Here is a 16,749-nt window from a genome sequence, read left to right as displayed (position 1 = left end):
CCCAGGTACACAGACCTGGTGTTCCCAGAACAGAAGGAAGTTACCAGGAAAGGATGTCACAAGGATTAACAGTAAAACCCCGATAATTCAGCATTTGAATGGAGGTAATTATTTAAACCATGTGCGTTTTTATTCAGAATATAATTAAGCAACAAGAGAAAGTGGCCGCAGCAAGTACAATTGTTGTTAAGTTGAGCCCGACTGTCCGTGACCGTAGGGTTTTTGTGACAAGATACGGAAGTAGTTTGCCAGGCCTTTCTTCCACGCAGATACTGCTGCTGCTCAAGTTGAGACCTGCTGGGTTTGGATTCGGGACCATCCGCCTCGAAGTTTGGTGCTGATGCCAGTACACTGCCAGTGGCCCAGTACAATAACAATATTTAAAAGGCATGTGGACAGGTACATAGGGGAGGCTTAGAGGGACATGGGCTAAATGTGGGTAATGTCGTTTCAAGTTGAATACACATTCAGAGTGTTATTAGACCTGATTATGGCTTATCCAGTATCCGGTGTGAGGTCACATCAGTTGAGGTAAGGATAGAAGCCACTGGTGTACGTGTGAAGCTGGCCCTGATAATGTTGTCAGGTTTGCATGTAAGAGAACATCAAGGCTGTATCGTCGGTGTGAAAACCAGGAAGAGAAACCATGGCTGAAGAGGGTACTGGATGGATAAAAATGGAACCAATGATGGCATTTTGACATGGACCGTGTGGGGTGTTGTCATGTTAAAGGCTGCAGAGGGGAGAGGAGAAGGGTTGTGCATGATTGAGAATGCTGTAAACAGACCACACGTGCTGAAGGAAGGTGCATTGTAAACCATTAAAGGAGAGTGAGGCATGTGGAGTCAGATGAGGGAGGGGATATGGTCTGTAAAGTTTATAGGGAGTTGGATGATTAGGGGCGGGGGTTAGAGGAGCATATGAGGAAGGTAACAAAAATGGAAGGATGAGGCAGATCATATGGGGAGAGAGGGAGGATACGCGAGCTCAGGGTTACAAGAAAATGGGAATTCAGTATTCATACCATTGAGTTGTACTCAACTCACAGTATTAGTCTTCTAGTTGTTTGGCCCCACTGGCAGTGGAGGAGGCTAAGAATGGACAGGTCAGTGTGGAACTGAAGTGGCTGCTGGGAGTGGTCATTGCAGATGGAGCTCAGACGCTCAGCGGACCAGTTGTCTAGTCTGCTCTGTAGAGGAGGCCAGTGGGCAGCACTAAATACAGTGGAGATTGTTGGAGGAGACATTTGTGAATTTTTGCTTTAGCAAGTAAACATGCTGACTGTAAAGTGGGAAAAGTGGAATTGGAATGGTTAGTTGGCAAGGTTACTGGGCTATCTGAAGGGGAGCTGTAATGAAAGCTTGAATTATGTTGTGTTAAAAAGTTATGTTATGAATAAATTTTCATAACAAACCAGTGCAGAAGATGGGAAGGGATATTGGATCAACAGTTTAATATTAAACGGCAGGAGGAGCAGAGGCAGGAATTTTGGAGAGAAGGACTGATAGATAAAAGCAAGGTTAACAGAGATTTCAAAGCTTGCATTGAGGGAGTGGTTCCAAGAGGGCAACGACTTTGTTAAAACCTGGACAATGAAATGGGATGAAGTAGAAGGTAGGGAGTGCACACAGAGGCCAAGGGGCTGTTCTAGGGGGAATCTAGTTGCTGAAGTTTAGGAGCAAAAGAGATGAGAGGAGCAGGACGAAGTGAGAAGGTTTGGATTTCAATTTCATTTAATTTGTTCTGCGATTGATGGAAAGTGCTTCCTATTCAGGTGCAACCTGATGAACATGGCTGCTTTTCGAACTGACCTCATTGAAGGAGGACATTTCTCTCAAGGTTTTAGATGGTCATGTAAACATAGGCAGACATGGATCATGTGCATGCAGAAGGGATTGGTTTAATTTGATAATATAGTTGGCATAAACGTGATGGGCAGGCTTGCCTGTCCTGGTGTTGTACTGTTCTGTGTTCTATGACAACCACCGCCATAATCTGCCTTCCCTCCAATACTCTCCCCATCCTCCCAGCAGACAGATAACAGGGTGGAAAGGCTGGTTGAGGCATCAGTGTTGGCCCTCTGTGGATGCAGTATTACTGCTGAGTGTTTGTGTCAGTGTGACCTAACTGCAGAGTGACTGGATTACATTCGACATAGAAATCTCCAGCACATTACAGGCCCTTCGGCCCACAATGTCTTGCCGACCATGTGACCTACTCTAGAAACTGCCTAGAATTGCCCTACTGGATAGCCCTCTGTTTTTCTAAGCTCTGTGTCTCTTAAAAGACCCTGTTGTATCCACCTCCACCTCTGTCACTGGCAGTGCATTTCACACACCCACCACTCTGTGTGAAAAACTTACCCCTGACGTCCCCTCTGTACCTACTTCCAAGTACTTTAAAACTATGCCCCCTCGTGTTAGCCATTTCAGCTCTGGGAAAAAAGCCCCTGGCTATCCACATGATCAATGCCTCTTGTATGTAATTGTGGGAAATAAAGCAGTTGCTTTAGATCTTGTAAACATATTACCTGCTTGTTTTGTGGTGAAGTATTTCTATTAACATCTATGAGGAGCGCAGTTATCAGTGTTTGCATTGACTTGGTAACGGGGAATAGTGACCCTGTCTCCCAGTCCTGTGCCTGGCCTGCTTTGCCCTCGTATTGATGTGCTTACCTGCCGGTGGTGAGTGTCGTATTGGGAATTGCGGTGCATAGTTTGAATCTATTAATGGTCTGATCATTCCCGTTTAATCAAAATGTAGATGGTGCTTCACAGCCGGGCCCAGGATTGCTTTGTTTTTTAGCTGTTAGTGTCAAGCAGACTGAAAGCAGGAAGCACAGAAGTTGTTCAGTAGGTCAGGCAGCATCGGTGTGGGAAGATAAAGAGCCAATTTGAAAAATTTAAAAAGTATGTTTAAAGTTGCAGATAGAGGGAGAAATGGAGAGGCAGTGGGAGTATTGGGTGGAAACCAATATGCAAAGTTCTTAGTGTTGACTAGTTAATAGACAAATGAGAATGAGGGCCATTATATATGCATATCCTGGAGCAACACAACACAGACCTGGAAATGCAGACGTCTGCAGCACTGGAGAATTTTGAAGAGATTAGCTTCATTTGCCTCATGTAAATGTCACTAGATTCTGCAATGGTTCCAGAGGAATGGGAAATTGCAAATGTCACTCCGCTCTTTAAGAAAGGAGAGAGGCTGAAAAAATGGTGATTGCAGGCCAGTTAGCCTAACCTCACTGTTTGGGAAGGTTGGAGTCTTTTTTTTAAGGATGAGGGTTCAAGGTGAGCAGTTTTGGGCTGCTTACCTGAGAAAAATGTGCTGGCATTGGAAAAGGTCCAGAGGGGCGTTGTGGAGAATGATTTTGGGAATGAAAGGGTTAATATATGAGCAGTGCTTAATGACTCTGTGCCAGTACTCACTGGAGTTTAGAAGACTGAGGGGGTCTCATTGAAACCTACTGAATATTGAAAGACCCAGGTGGAGTGAATGTGGAGGGGATGTTTCCTGTAGTGGGTGGCGGTAGGACCAGAGGGCACAGCCCCAGAATAGAGGGATGTCCATTTAGATCAGAGTTGAGGAGGGATTTCTTTAGCCAGTGGGTGGTGAACCAATGGAATTCTTTTCCACAGATGGCTGTGAAGGCCAAGTCATTGAGTATACATAAAGCAGAGGTTGATAGGTTCTTGATTAGTTGGGGCATTAAAGGTTATAGGAAGAAGAATGAGATTGAGAAGGATAATAAACCAGCCATGATAGAATGTTGCAGCAGAGTTGATGGGCCGAACAGCCAAATTCTGCTCTCATGTCCTATATTCTAAAGGTCCTGTATATACTGGAACGCACAGTGAGATGTGTCAAAGCAAATCAGCAAGGATTTGCTGGGCAACCTGCGAGTGTCACCATGCACCCTGTGCCCACAGCTCAGTGGCACCAATACAGCATCTTTGGAATGTGGGAGGAAACGGAGGGCATGCGCACTCCTCACAGACAGCAGTGGGAATCAAACCCCAATCTTGCCAAAACGTGTGCAGATAGAGGGAGAAATGGAGAGGCAGTGGGAGTATTGGGTGGAAACCATATGCAAAGTTCTTAGTGTTGACTAGTTAATAGACAAATGAGAATGAGGGCTGTTGTACTAGTAGTTACCCAACAAAGCAGGCGGTGCCTGTGGAGAAAGCGAAACTGAATTAAATGAGATGGGGACTTTCAGCCTGATCAGATGCACACAGGGTGGGCTGGTTATCCAGGACTGTGGAATTCAGTATTGAGTGTCAAGCACTGCATCAAGTCCAGAGGGGAGCTAAATGAAGTGTGCTTGCTCTTAGCCTGTCAGAATTTTTCACTTTAATGGGTTATTGCCTTGAGTTTATGTGACATATTACTGTAGCAACATTGTGTGACTAGAAGTGACAGTGATGGTAGATTGGTGCTCTGTAGGGGATTTGGGACAGAGAACACATTGTGGTATTTAGAATGAAATATTGAGAGCATTCACAGTCTGGTCATTATCCTCATAAACTAAATAATTGCGATAGGCTCGTAATATTATGCATGGTATGTTTGTGCAGTGTTTTTGATTTCATTTGTGCATTCATATTTTGTCTGCAACTGGGGTCCAATTGGATTATTACAGCCTTCTCATCCAGAAAATAACTGGGAGCGAAAGATATGTAGGCCTGGTTAATCCAACTAATAGTTTTGCCGTAATGATTTTTAAAAGGGAATGAACAGTGATCAACGGTGGATCCAAGAATACCACATAGTTGAGGAGTTTAGATCATATCACCCAAGAATATTATATTGTCTGAATATAGTCTTTTACCATTGAGATAGTAAGGTTAGAAATACGAAGCTAGTACAGATCAATGTGAGGCTGAGGAACTGGTGTAAGAGGGAGAGATTCAGCTTTTGGATCTCCACCTTTGGGATCTATTTTGGGGCAAAGGTGACCTATAAAACTGGGACCTGCTACCTCTGAATTAGGGGAGGTCCGATATTTGTTTGGGGACATTTGCTGGAGCTATTCAGGAAGAATTAGACTAGTCCAGCAGGGGATGGGACCAAAACTATCACATGGGAGATGTGAAAATTCAGGGAAATGTAGAAAGTAATGCAAGCAAATTCACTAAACAGGATGGGGAGTGAGGAATAGGTAACATTCCATTTCTTTAAAGCAAGAGTCCTGACAGGTAAGGCAAATGAGCTTAGGGCATGCATTGGCACATGGGACAGGGATATCACTGCTATTTCTGAAACATGGTTGAGGGATGTTGGGGTATGAATGCTACCGGTGTGATTGAGCTGGAGGTGGGAGGAGAGAGGTTTGCAGTATTGACCAGGGAGAACATTACTGCCAATTCTTAGATATTTTGGGAGATGGTGCAGTGAGGCTAAATGGGTAGAACTTGAGAATAAAATGGGGGTGATCACTTTAGGATTGTAATACAGATCTCCCGGTAGTCAAGTGGGAATTGGAGGAGCAAGTTCATCAAGAGATTGCAGGTAGTTGTAGGAATAGCAGGGTGGTAATAGTAGACACTTTTAATTTAATACTGATCAGGACTACCATAGTGCTAATGGATTAAATGGAGCAGAATTTGTTAAGTGTCCAGGTAAGTTTTATTGCGCTATATGTAAATGACCCTACCAGAGTGGGGGCAACACTTGAACTCCCTTTAGGAAACAGAGTTGGGCAAGTAACTGAAATGACAGTGGGGAGGACTTTGGGACAAATGATCGTATTAGTATTAAAATAATTAAAGAAAAATATTAACTGGGTGGGTGACAAGTTAAAGTCCTGAGTTGGGGCCAGTCTAATTTTGGTGACATTAAACAGGAACTTGCAAAGATTGATTGGGAGAGGATGTTAGCAGGTAAAGAGACATTTGACTAGAGTGGGCGGCTCTTAAGAAGTACCATACCAACCTAAGCATTGTATTAGAAAATGAGCCTGGACACGAGATGGAGTTTCAGTGGGAAAACATTTTGGGGCAAATAATCATAACTCTTAAGTTTTCAGACAGAGATAGTTGAAGACAAGACTGGACCTTGGGGGAGGTGGGGTGGGGGGGAGGATGTTAACTGGGAAGAGGCTAATTATACCAGTATTGGACAGGAACTGCGGAAAGTTGATTGGGAGCAGCTGGTACTGGGTAATTCCTTGTCTGACCAGATGGTCAGAATTCAGGAGCAAAGGCAAGAGGGTAACTAGGGACAGGATAGGATCATTCAAGTGCAAAGGAGGGAATTTATCTGGAGCCAGAGGAAGTAGGTAAGATATTGAATGAGTACTTCACATTGTTATCCACCAAGAAGGAGGACATGGAGGATGGTGGGACCAGGGAGAAGTATGCTGGTATTGTACAACATCTTGTTATCAAAGGTGTTGGGGATCATGAAGAACATTGAAGTGGATAAGTCTCCACTGCCTAATGGTTATGCTACATTATTGAGAGGGGAGTTTGCTATGTTTGGACAGAGATCTTTGCCATAGACAAGGTCCCAGTGGACATCTTTCCTCTGTTTAAGGACAATCAAGACAAACTAGAAACTGTGGGGCAGTGAGCCTTACATCAGTGATAGGGAAATTATTTAAGAAGATCCTTGGGGATAGGATCTACTCACATCTTGAAAAGCATAGACGTTAAGGAGAATTACCATGGCTTTGAGCAGGATAGTCTTATAAACTTGATTGAGTTCTTTGAGGAGGTGACATAGGGTAATTGGTGAGGATGGGGCAGTAGATGTTGTTCACATGGACTTTACTGAAGCTTTTTACAAGGTTCAGGATAGGCTGATCTAGAAGATTAAGGCACATGGGATGCTTAAGACTCAGTAGACTGGATTCAAAACTGGCTTAGTCATAAAGGAAAAAGGGTAGAGGAGGGGAAGAGCAATTCAGAACAGAGGTCTGCGACCAGGGACGTTCTGCAATGCTCAATGTTGTTTATGTTATATAAGTGAATGATTGGGCAAAAATATAGGTGGGCTGTTTAGTAAGCTTGCGATCAACACAAACACTGGCAGAGTAGCGGATAGAAAGAGGAAGGATTCAGTAGGATATCGGCCGGTTGGGAAAATTGGGCAGAAAAATGACAGGTGGGGTTTACAAGTGTAAGCTGCGGAATTTTGAGATGTCTGATGCAAGAGGGAGGTACACGGGAGGTGCAGCTGGACGCATTTGGAGCATGGTGTGCAGTGCACAGTAGGAAAGATGTGGAAGCTGTGGTGCAGGACTGGCAGCTCAGTGCATTCATCAGGTTGTTGCAGGAATAGAGAGTATCGGTTACAAGGAGAGATTGAATAAACTTGAGTTGTTTTCTCTGGAGAAGTGGAAACTGAGGATGAGGAAGTTTGAATGGGGCTCACGGAGGAGAGCAGGACAACCACATTCCCCACTTACTCAGCACAGTCCTGAGTATAAAGAACCATGCTACTGGACAGCAAGTCAAGATCCCAGTGTTGGATGGTGGGAGGTTGGGGGTAGGATAGGTCACAGCACTGGAAGAGGAACAAGTAGACCACCATTCATCCTGCGCCCCTTGTGAGTGGGATCCTCCCCTGTTGGACCTTTAGGACCAGTCTAGTGGTGGGGACCTTACAGACACTGGCCCAGGAATCGGGCGACAGTGCCAGTCAAGTGCCCACTTCCACTCTGCTAGCATCAAGCCATTCATGGTGGCACTGGGGCTTTCTGAAGAGCAGTCGAGATGGTCTCAGTACCAGAAAAGCCATGTCAGGTGAGCCTCACACATGGCTTTGACAAGGAGATCATTCTCACTCTGTTGTACCACTTTTGATTGTGGGAAAGTGTGTATGGAACCGAAGGAAATAGCAGAGGTATTTAATGAATACTTCAGTATTCACTATAGTAAAGGATCTTGGTGATTGCAGTGATGACTTGCAGCAGACTGAAAAGCTTGAGCACGTAAATATTAAGAAAGAGGATGTGCTAGAGCTTTTGGAAAGCATCAAGTTGGATAAGTCACCGGGACCGGATGAGATTTACCCCAGGCTACAGTGGGAGGCGAGGGGGGAGATTGCTGAACCTCTGGCGATGATCTTTTCATCATCAAGGGGGACGGGAGAGGTTCTGAGGATTGGAAGGTTGCGGATGTTGTTCCTTTATTCAAGAAAGGGAGTAGAGATAGCCCAGGAAATTATAGACCAGTGAATCTTACCTCAGTGGTTGGTAAGTTGATGGAGAAGATCCTGAGAAGCAGGATTTATGAACATTTAGAAAGGTATAATAGGATTAGGAGTAGTCAGCATGGCTTTGTAAAGGGCAGGTCGTGCCTTACGAGCCTGATTGAATTTTTTGAGGATGTGACTAAACACATTGATGAAGGAAGAGCAGTAGATGTAGTGTATACGGATTTCAGCAAGGTATTTGATAAGGTACCCCATGCAGGGCTTATTGAGAAAGTAAGGAGGCATGGGATCCAAGGGGACATTGCTTTGTGGATCCAGAACTGGCTTGCCCACAGAAGGCAAAGTGTGGTTGTTGACGGGTCATATTCTGCATGGAAGTCGGTCACCAGTGGTGTGTCTTGGGAATCTGTTCTGGGACCCTTACTCTTTGTGATTTTTATAAATGACTTAGATGAGGAAGTGGAGGGATGGGTTAGTAACTTTGCTGATGACACAAAGGTTGGAGGTGTTGTGGATAGTGTGGAGGGCTGTCAGAGGTTACAGCAGGACATTGATAGGATGCAAAACTGGGCTGAGAAGTGGCAGATGGAGTTCAATCCAGATAAGTGTGAGGCAGTTCATTTTGGTAGGTCAAATATGATGGCAGAATATAGTATTAATGTTAAGACTCTTGGCAGTGTGGAGGATCAGAGGGATCTTGGGGTCCGAGTCCATAAGACAATCAAAGCAGCTGCACGGGTTGACTCTGGTTAAGAAGGCGTATGGTGTATTGCCCTTCATCAATCATGGAATTGAATTTCGGACCCGAGAGGAAATGTTGCAGCTATATAGGACCCTGGTCAGACCCCATGTGGAGCACTGTGCTCAGTTCTGGTCACTTCACTACAGGAAGGATATGGAAGCCATGGAAAGGGTGCAGAGGAGATTTACAAGGATGTTGCCTGGATTGGGGAGCATGCCTTATGAGAAAAGGTTGAGTGAACTCGGCCTTTTCTCCTTGGAGCGAAGGAGGATGAGAGGTGACCTGATAGAGGTGTACAAGATGATGAGAGGCATTGATCATGTGGATAGTCAGAGGCTTTTTCCCAGAGCTGAAATGGTTGCCACAAGAGGACACAGGTTTAAGGTGCTGGGGAGTAGGTGCAGAGGAGATGTCGGGTAAGTTTTTTACGCAGAGAGTGGTGAGTGCATGGTATGGGCTGCCAGCAATGGTGGTGGAGACAGATATGATAGGGTCTTTTAAGAGGCTTTTAGATAGGTACATGGAGCTTAGTAAAATAAAGGGCTATCAGTAAGCCTAGTAATTTCTCAGGTAGGGACGTGTTTGGCACAACTTTGTGGGCCGAAGGGCCTGTATTGTGCTGTAGGTTTTCTATGTTTCTGTGATTAACAGTGTACAAAGATTAGCTCAGTTATATAGAAAGACTATGCCCAATGACAATTAGTGGATTATCACATGATTAGAGCAGGAGATAGTCATTTATCTCTGGACTCTATCCCACATATATTCTGTACTCTGGTCCCATAAGTGAGATAAGTCTTATGGGGTGTCCATTTGGTGATTGGTTTATGTACCTGAAACTGAAATCCTGTAACTAAAATTAGCTTTACAAAACCATAACCTAGCCTTCAACAATTCTTCTATTTCAGCAGTAAGCATTCTGAATAGGTATTCCTTTTCAGAAAAACCTTTAGTACTTCTAATTGAGTCCTTTTAAATATGCTACCCGAGAGGACTAAATTCAAAGCACTCCACTCAAAGTAATAACATTTATATTCGCAAATGTAATCACATTTGGAAGGACAATTAAGTGTAATTGAAATCTCCTTGTACAGCGCTGCGTAAAAACTTAGATTTCTGGTTACTGGGGATTACCTGGATTTTCCATTCTACTGTAGCTCCATAAAATATATCTCAGAGGAACTTGGATATTATAAATGCCAGTGTGAAACTTGAGTGGTGTTCAGCTTTTATCTTAATCATGTTATTGTCCTGTGTGGCAAAGCTGTTGTTAGTATTTGCTCAGTTTACACCACACAAATTCCAGTAACCCAAGAGATTCCATTTGCTTGGTGCTAAAAGTTTTCAATATGTTAGTAGTTTTTTATTATTATGTTCTAGTTTTCATTTCAAAGACATGTAGGTAGCACCAGAGCATGCAAGTAGATATTAGAGAATTGAAAACACGATTTGAAGAGATTTTTTTCTTAAAGGAAGTCTTAAAGGAAGGGACAAGATGAAGACATTTAGTCACGGAATTGTGAATATCTTCACCATTGAATGTCTTCAATGTACAGCTGCCAGTAGAGTGCATTTCCCAGAAGATTAAGGGAGCTCAAAGGAGAACCCATGGAAAGATTTGAAATCATTGATGAGAACTTTAAAATCCACATGAACTTGGAGGTAATGTAGCAAAGATGGGGGTTGCGGGTGGACAGGAGAATATCAATTGGGGCAAGCAGCAAGTTTTAATGACTTGAATTTTAGAGAGTGGAAAAATGTGTCCCTGTACAAGGTTTCTTTAAATAATGTTCGGAAGTATGAAGAGATGGATGAGGGTTTCAGCAAATGGGTTGAGGTGAATAATGCAATGTCATTCTGCCTTTGGTCTCCATAATGTCCTTCAACCTGTCAAAGTATCTCACCCCCTCCCCCCTTTAACTCAATGCTTTGCTACATCCTCAATTTTATTTGCTGCACTCATTTCAGAGGGTAGTTGGAGCAACCCCATCGGACGTATGAACGCTAAGCTTCCTCCCCGAGAGCACAGATGTGAAGTCGTGGAGACTTTAGGACAGTTTAGTTGCTTTAATCTGGTTGTTACCAAACTCTGCTCTTTATTCCAGGGTTCCTTTCATGTAAATTAAGTTCTGCAGTTGCTGTGGTAGAATTTCAGTTTGTAGGTCATAAGGCCTGGCCTCTACCTGGTAATTAAATGACAGTTCCATAGCAGTCCAGGTTGAGCATGGTGATCAATGGTCTAAACTGATGGTTTTATAAATGTTAAGGGGAACATGAGTCAGTGGAGGGAAGAGATCCGGTTGAAAGGGGGAGCAGGCACAGAGAGCTGAATGATCTGATCCCACATGTATATCGTATTCTTGAGTCCGAAGCTCAGAGGAGTTGTTGGAGGTGCTGGTCTGAGTACAGGGTGAGGGCGAGGACACCTTATGTTTTTGAAGTCACATTCTAGGTCTGATCAACGTGCCTTCTACACAGGCCGCCAGAAGTTCCACGTGGACAGTCCGGAGGTCAGGATTGAACTAGAGCAGCATTAACTGTTATACCACTGTGTTGTACTAGAGGTGGAAGCTTGGTTTTAATTAAAAGCGAAAAGAAACTGCAGATGCTGGAAACCTGAAATAAAACCCAAAAGCATCAAAGATAGTTCGCAGATCAGACGGCATCGGTGTACAGATGGCAATGATGAGAAGTCCTGAACCATTGACTCTGGTTCTGTTCTACTGATGCTGCCTTGCCTGCAGAGCATCTCCAGCAATTGTCCACTTTCATTGGAGCCAGCCAGTCAATATAATTGACCAACGAGATGATTGGTGTATACTGGACTCTGAAGTGACCAGTCAGCAGGAGTTTCATTTAGTTCAGTGGAAGGACAGTCCCATAATGGATTGCAGACCTTGAACCCCTTTTATGGGGCTATTGAAGTTACCGCCATAAAACAAGGTTAAGATTAGAAAATTGGAAGGAAAATGCAACTTCTGTTTCAAGGTGTACTTTAAATGTTAAGTTCCTTTCCCCAGGAGAATTAAACAAGACTTGAGCTCCCATGGTGGGAAAATATTAGGTGCTTTGACATTAAACACAGCTGGCAAAGGAGAAAATACAGTACATGATACAGCATTGTGACTGAAGAGCTAAAACTAGTCACCTTCTTGAGAAGGTCTCTTGTCTAAAACTCCTTTCATTCTAAATAATTAGACTAAATGTTGCTCTGTCAGTATACAAACTTTTTTTGTGTGTCGTTAAATCTGTCTTCTTGTGAAACAAAACGAGTGAGTTGCTGGTCATTGTCATAATCTCCTGCTCCAGGGTAACACGTCAACAAACAGAACTACTTTTTTTCCTCAAGCAGTATTCATCATTTGTGAAGAAAGGTCACTCTGTCAACAGACGAGTACTGAAACTATCTCTCTGAAGTCCTTTCATGCTAGTTTCATGAAGAACTATCTATCTTTGCATTCAACCTCAGCAAGACGATATCTGAGATGTATTTTAGTTGCCAAAGGTATTTTAGTTAGTGAAATATTTGATTGTCAAATTTTGAAAAAGAATTTACCAATCAATATATGAGCACGAAGTATTGATTGCAACAAGTTCTAATGCAAGTCATCAGCCTGAATCATTGCAACACACACAAAATGCTGGTGGAATGCAGCAAGCCAGGCAGCATCTGTCGGAAAGCAATGACAACATTTCGGGCCGAGACCCTTCGTTGGACTAATGTTAGTTCTAACAAAGGGTCTCGGCCCAAAACGTCGACATTGCTTCTCCCTACAGATGCTGCTGTCGCGTAGGGAGCGATCTCTGCGGAAAGCAGAAGGGGGGGGGGGGGGGGGGAGGGAAAGATGTGCTTGGTAGTGGGATCCCATTGGAGGTGGCGGAAGTTACGGAAAATTATACATTGGACCCAGAGGTTAGTGGGGTGGTAGGTGAGGACAAGGGGAACCCTATCCTGAGGGGGATGGGGTGAGGGCAAATGTGTGGGAAGTGGGAGAGATGCGTTTGAAAGCAGAGTTGATGGTGGAAGAAGGGAAGCCCCTTTGTTTAAAAAAGGAAGACATCTCCTTCGTCCTTGAATGAAAAGCCTCATCCTGAGAGCAGATGTGGCGGAAACAGAGGAATTGTGAGAAGGGGGATAGCATTTTTGCAAGGTGTGACGGAAAGGGGTATTGACAATGGGACAAGTGGAAAGCAAAATCTGTGCATGAGGGAGGCTTTAGTGGTTCTATGGTGAGTCTGAAGGTTGTTCAGGGTTCACTACAAGGCTGCGGCATGTAATTTGGACCCGAGCGTAGAGTTGAAGATTTGAGTTGGGTATTGTCTCTGGACCTGCTGGGTATTTCCAGTATCTGCTTTTATGATATCTTCACTCTGTTCTGTAAATGATCCAGGATGTGGAAGCTTTGATCTCGGTGATAACTTCTATGGCTGGCATGTCAGTAGATAGCGTTGGGCAAGAGGTGAAATTTCGGGCAGTTCCGCAGGAGCTATGAATCTGATTTGTTCACCTGAATCTGAATTCTGTATAAAGCTCGCGTATGTGCTTGGATTATCTAAATACAACCATGAGCATGCCAGGGGGGTTTAGTTTATTGTAAATTGAAATTATATTTAGTTTAAATGAATTTTCCATTCAGAACTTTTGCACCCTCCTGTGGTTTATATCATGATTATCTTGCAGTGCCTTCTATAATGATCTATCACCCTGCTTGCTGATGGTAGATCTTCAGCCTGAAGCATTAACTCACTTACCTTCTCTACAGATAATTCCAGATCTGTAGAGTGTTTTCCGCAACATGCCCACAATGGTGGAGGAGCTCAGCAGGTCAGGCAGCATCTATGGAGGGGAATAGGCAACTGACGTTTCGGTGCCTAGACCCTTCATCAGGACTGGAAATGAAGAAGACAGAAACCAGAATGACAGTGGGGGGAGAAGAGTACAAGATAGCAGGTGATAGGTGAGACCAGGTGGAGGGGGGGAATGAAGTAAGAAGCTAGTAAGTGATTGGTAGAAGAGGTAAAGGGCTGAAGAAGCAAGAATCTGATGGGGGAGGAGAGTGGAATATGGGAGAAAGGGAAGGAGGAGGGGCACCAGAGGACTGTGATAGGCAAGTGAGGAGTGGAAAAAGGGTGAGGGGGAGAACCAGAATGGGGAATGGAAAAAGACAGTAGGGGGAGATGAAGAAATTACCAGAAATTGGATAAATCAAGGTGTATGCCATCAGGTGGGAGGCCACCCAGATGGAATATCAGATGTTGCTCCTCCAATCTGAGTTTGGCTTAGTCATGATAGTAGAGAAAACCTTGGACAGACATGGCAAAATGTGAATGGGAAGTCAAATTGAAATGTGTAGCCATCGGGAGGTCCTGCCCTTTGTGGTGGACAGAGTGAAGGCTCTCGTTAAAGTGGAACCCCAATCTGCATTGGGTCTCACCAGTGTAGTGGAGATCGCACCGCAACAAGCCCAACAGACTTGCAGGTGAAGTGTCTCCTCACCTGGCAGGACTCTTTGGGGTCCTGATTGGTGGTGCGGGAGGAGTGTGGGGGTTGGTGCAGCACAAGTCACACTTGGGGGCGTTTCCACCATTTTCTGTGTTGACATGAGATTTTTGATGCTGACTATTTTTTGCTTTTCAATCGCAAATAAGCTTGCTGGTTTTGGTTTGACTGTGATCTTTATCTGACTGCAGAGAATGATGGCTGTGTTGGGCATGTCATGCAGTATCTGATGGTGAAGTGTTCAGACCTCACTCACCCACTCAACACAATGACACAGATTGCAGTTCATCCGAGATCTGATGTATTTATAAATTTGTCCTGCCTTGAACATCTTCATTGCAGTGCACGTACAATGACCCAAAGTGCTTCATGGCCAGTGACGTGTCCAACTTAAGCAAAGCTAGTTCCGTCAGCAGCAGGTGTGGTCCGGAACAGACGGCCTGATTTCTAGAGATGAGGCAGAGGAATAACTCTTGGATAGGGAGATAGGCAAAGCTCCCTTGGGAATAGTGGCTTGGAGGTATTTGGGTGAGAGGGAAGACAAAGATCTTGACTTAATGTCTGGTAAAAAGACACAACCTCCATCAAAGTTACAACACCTGACCACCTGCTGGTGCAGTGCAGAAAGTCTACATTTCCTGCACTGTTCAACTTGACTGTCTTGAATTCATGCTTCCTGATGTCAAGAGCACATTGCCTTTACAACCCACAAACAACAGTCAGTCGATCCTATTATGACACTGATGATAGAACTAAATTGTACTGTTTCCAGGGTCTCTGGAGGGGAACTCTTTGACTTCCTGGCTCAGAAAGAATCTTTGAGTGAAGAAGAAGCAACAGCGTTTATTAAACAAATCCTAGACGGAGTGAACTACCTCCATTCCAAAAACATCGCACACTTCGACCTCAAGGTAGGTTCTCATTTTAATCCACCCAATATTCTAGACACAATTTGATAACCTTCAATATTTTTAGGTAGTGTCTTATGAATTTTTGATTATTCCAACAGCATAACCTTCATGGCAGAAATTTAATTATGGCAGAGTTTTGGCCATATTGTTGAAAATATACTCTACTGTTTTCTCTCAAAGGCTCTGTGGTTGCACATTCACCACAAACGTCATAGTTCTCACAGTTGCCGATGACACAGAAGGGAGGAGGCTGTACAACTCATCGAGTCTATGCTGACTGTCAGAACACACTCACCAGTCTCATTCGCCATTTTGTTATTCAAATTTCAGTTTTCAATGAACATCTAATCTAAACTCTAGTATTGTTCTGAGGGAGTGCAGCTCTGTGGGAGGTGGCCTGTAGATAACGTGCTAATCTTAGGCTTCATCTGACTGTTTCTACTCAAAGGGAAACCAGCTTCTTCCCAAGTCCTGGATCTCATTTATCCCTCCGGTGATACTTCAGATAGTGGAGCTGTCCTACTATTCAATTCTGACCTCCAGTGCTGTCTGCGTGGAGTTTCCACTTTTTCACCCAGCAACAGTGAGCGTTTCTCCAGCTGCACTAGATTCCTTCCACATCCCCAACAGGTGCTGGTTAGAGGGTTTATTAGATAGGTTTATTAGTTTCAGTGGTTGGTGAAGGACTGGGGTGACGGTGCAAATAAGTATCTCTGATATTACAGGGAAACATGGGAGAATTCTGAGAACCAGCATTGTGTAAGCAGAATTGCTTGTTACTAATTCATAATTATTCATTATATAGAAACTGATGAAAGAATATACTCTTACGAGTTTTTAAAGTCTGTAAGGCATTTTGTTACAATTTGTATTGGCGGTAGAATTAAACAGATAAATATGTTAGGAATTCCACTGGTGGACACACTGTTGACAACACTCAGGTGACCAACACCTTCTGTATGAAGTCAATAATTACTTCAGGATGGGACTGTGAACCTTGGCATTACTGTTGAAAAGATTTAATTCAATACTTCCTAAAACTAAGGGTTTGTAATTAAATTAGGTTTGTTCTTAGCAGTTCAATTAAGAATCACTTCTGAAATATTTCCTTTCAGCCTGAAAACATTATGCTTCTTGATAAGATACCCATGCCACACATCAAATTGATAGACTTTGGCCTTGCTCACAAAATCGAAGATGGAGTTGAGTTTAAAAACATCTTTGGGACTCCTGAATTTGTTGGTAAGTATAGTTTTCATCATATCAACTCTAGATGAGGTACGTTAGCAAATTAAATGTCTTTTATGGAAGGTATGTCAAACCAAATGTAGTTATATAGAGCAGAATATCAGAAGACATAGTTTGCTTTCAGTTGCATTCATTAGGAGTAAAGTATTCGATGTGGGAATGGTACAATTCAGTTGGAGTCATGT

At 43.6% G+C, this 16,749-nt stretch overlaps 1 protein-coding gene across 6 annotated transcripts in view; it reads left to right on the top strand.

The window, feature by feature from the left end:
- dapk2b (death-associated protein kinase 2b) overlaps positions 1–16,749 on the top strand; it is a 205,671-nt gene that overhangs the window by 92,819 nt on the left and 96,103 nt on the right. For all 6 annotated transcript variants that reach the window (XR_009507185.1, XR_009507186.1, XR_009507188.1 and 3 more), the window contains exons 4-5: positions 15,178–15,316; positions 16,432–16,558. Coding sequence is in view for 2 of the 6 variants with exons in the window: in XM_059946014.1 (XP_059801997.1) it covers positions 15,178–15,316; positions 16,432–16,558 (266 nt within the window). In the remaining 4 variants the exon portion in view is untranslated. The remainder of the gene's footprint in view (positions 1–15,177; positions 15,317–16,431; positions 16,559–16,749) is intronic.

This window comes from Hypanus sabinus, chromosome 21, assembly GCF_030144855.1.
Source record: "Hypanus sabinus isolate sHypSab1 chromosome 21, sHypSab1.hap1, whole genome shotgun sequence".
Taxonomy (NCBI): domain Eukaryota; kingdom Metazoa; phylum Chordata; class Chondrichthyes; order Myliobatiformes; family Dasyatidae; genus Hypanus; species Hypanus sabinus.
The sequence above is the reverse complement of the archived record's forward strand: the minus strand, read 5'-3'. Positions and strand labels throughout refer to the sequence as shown.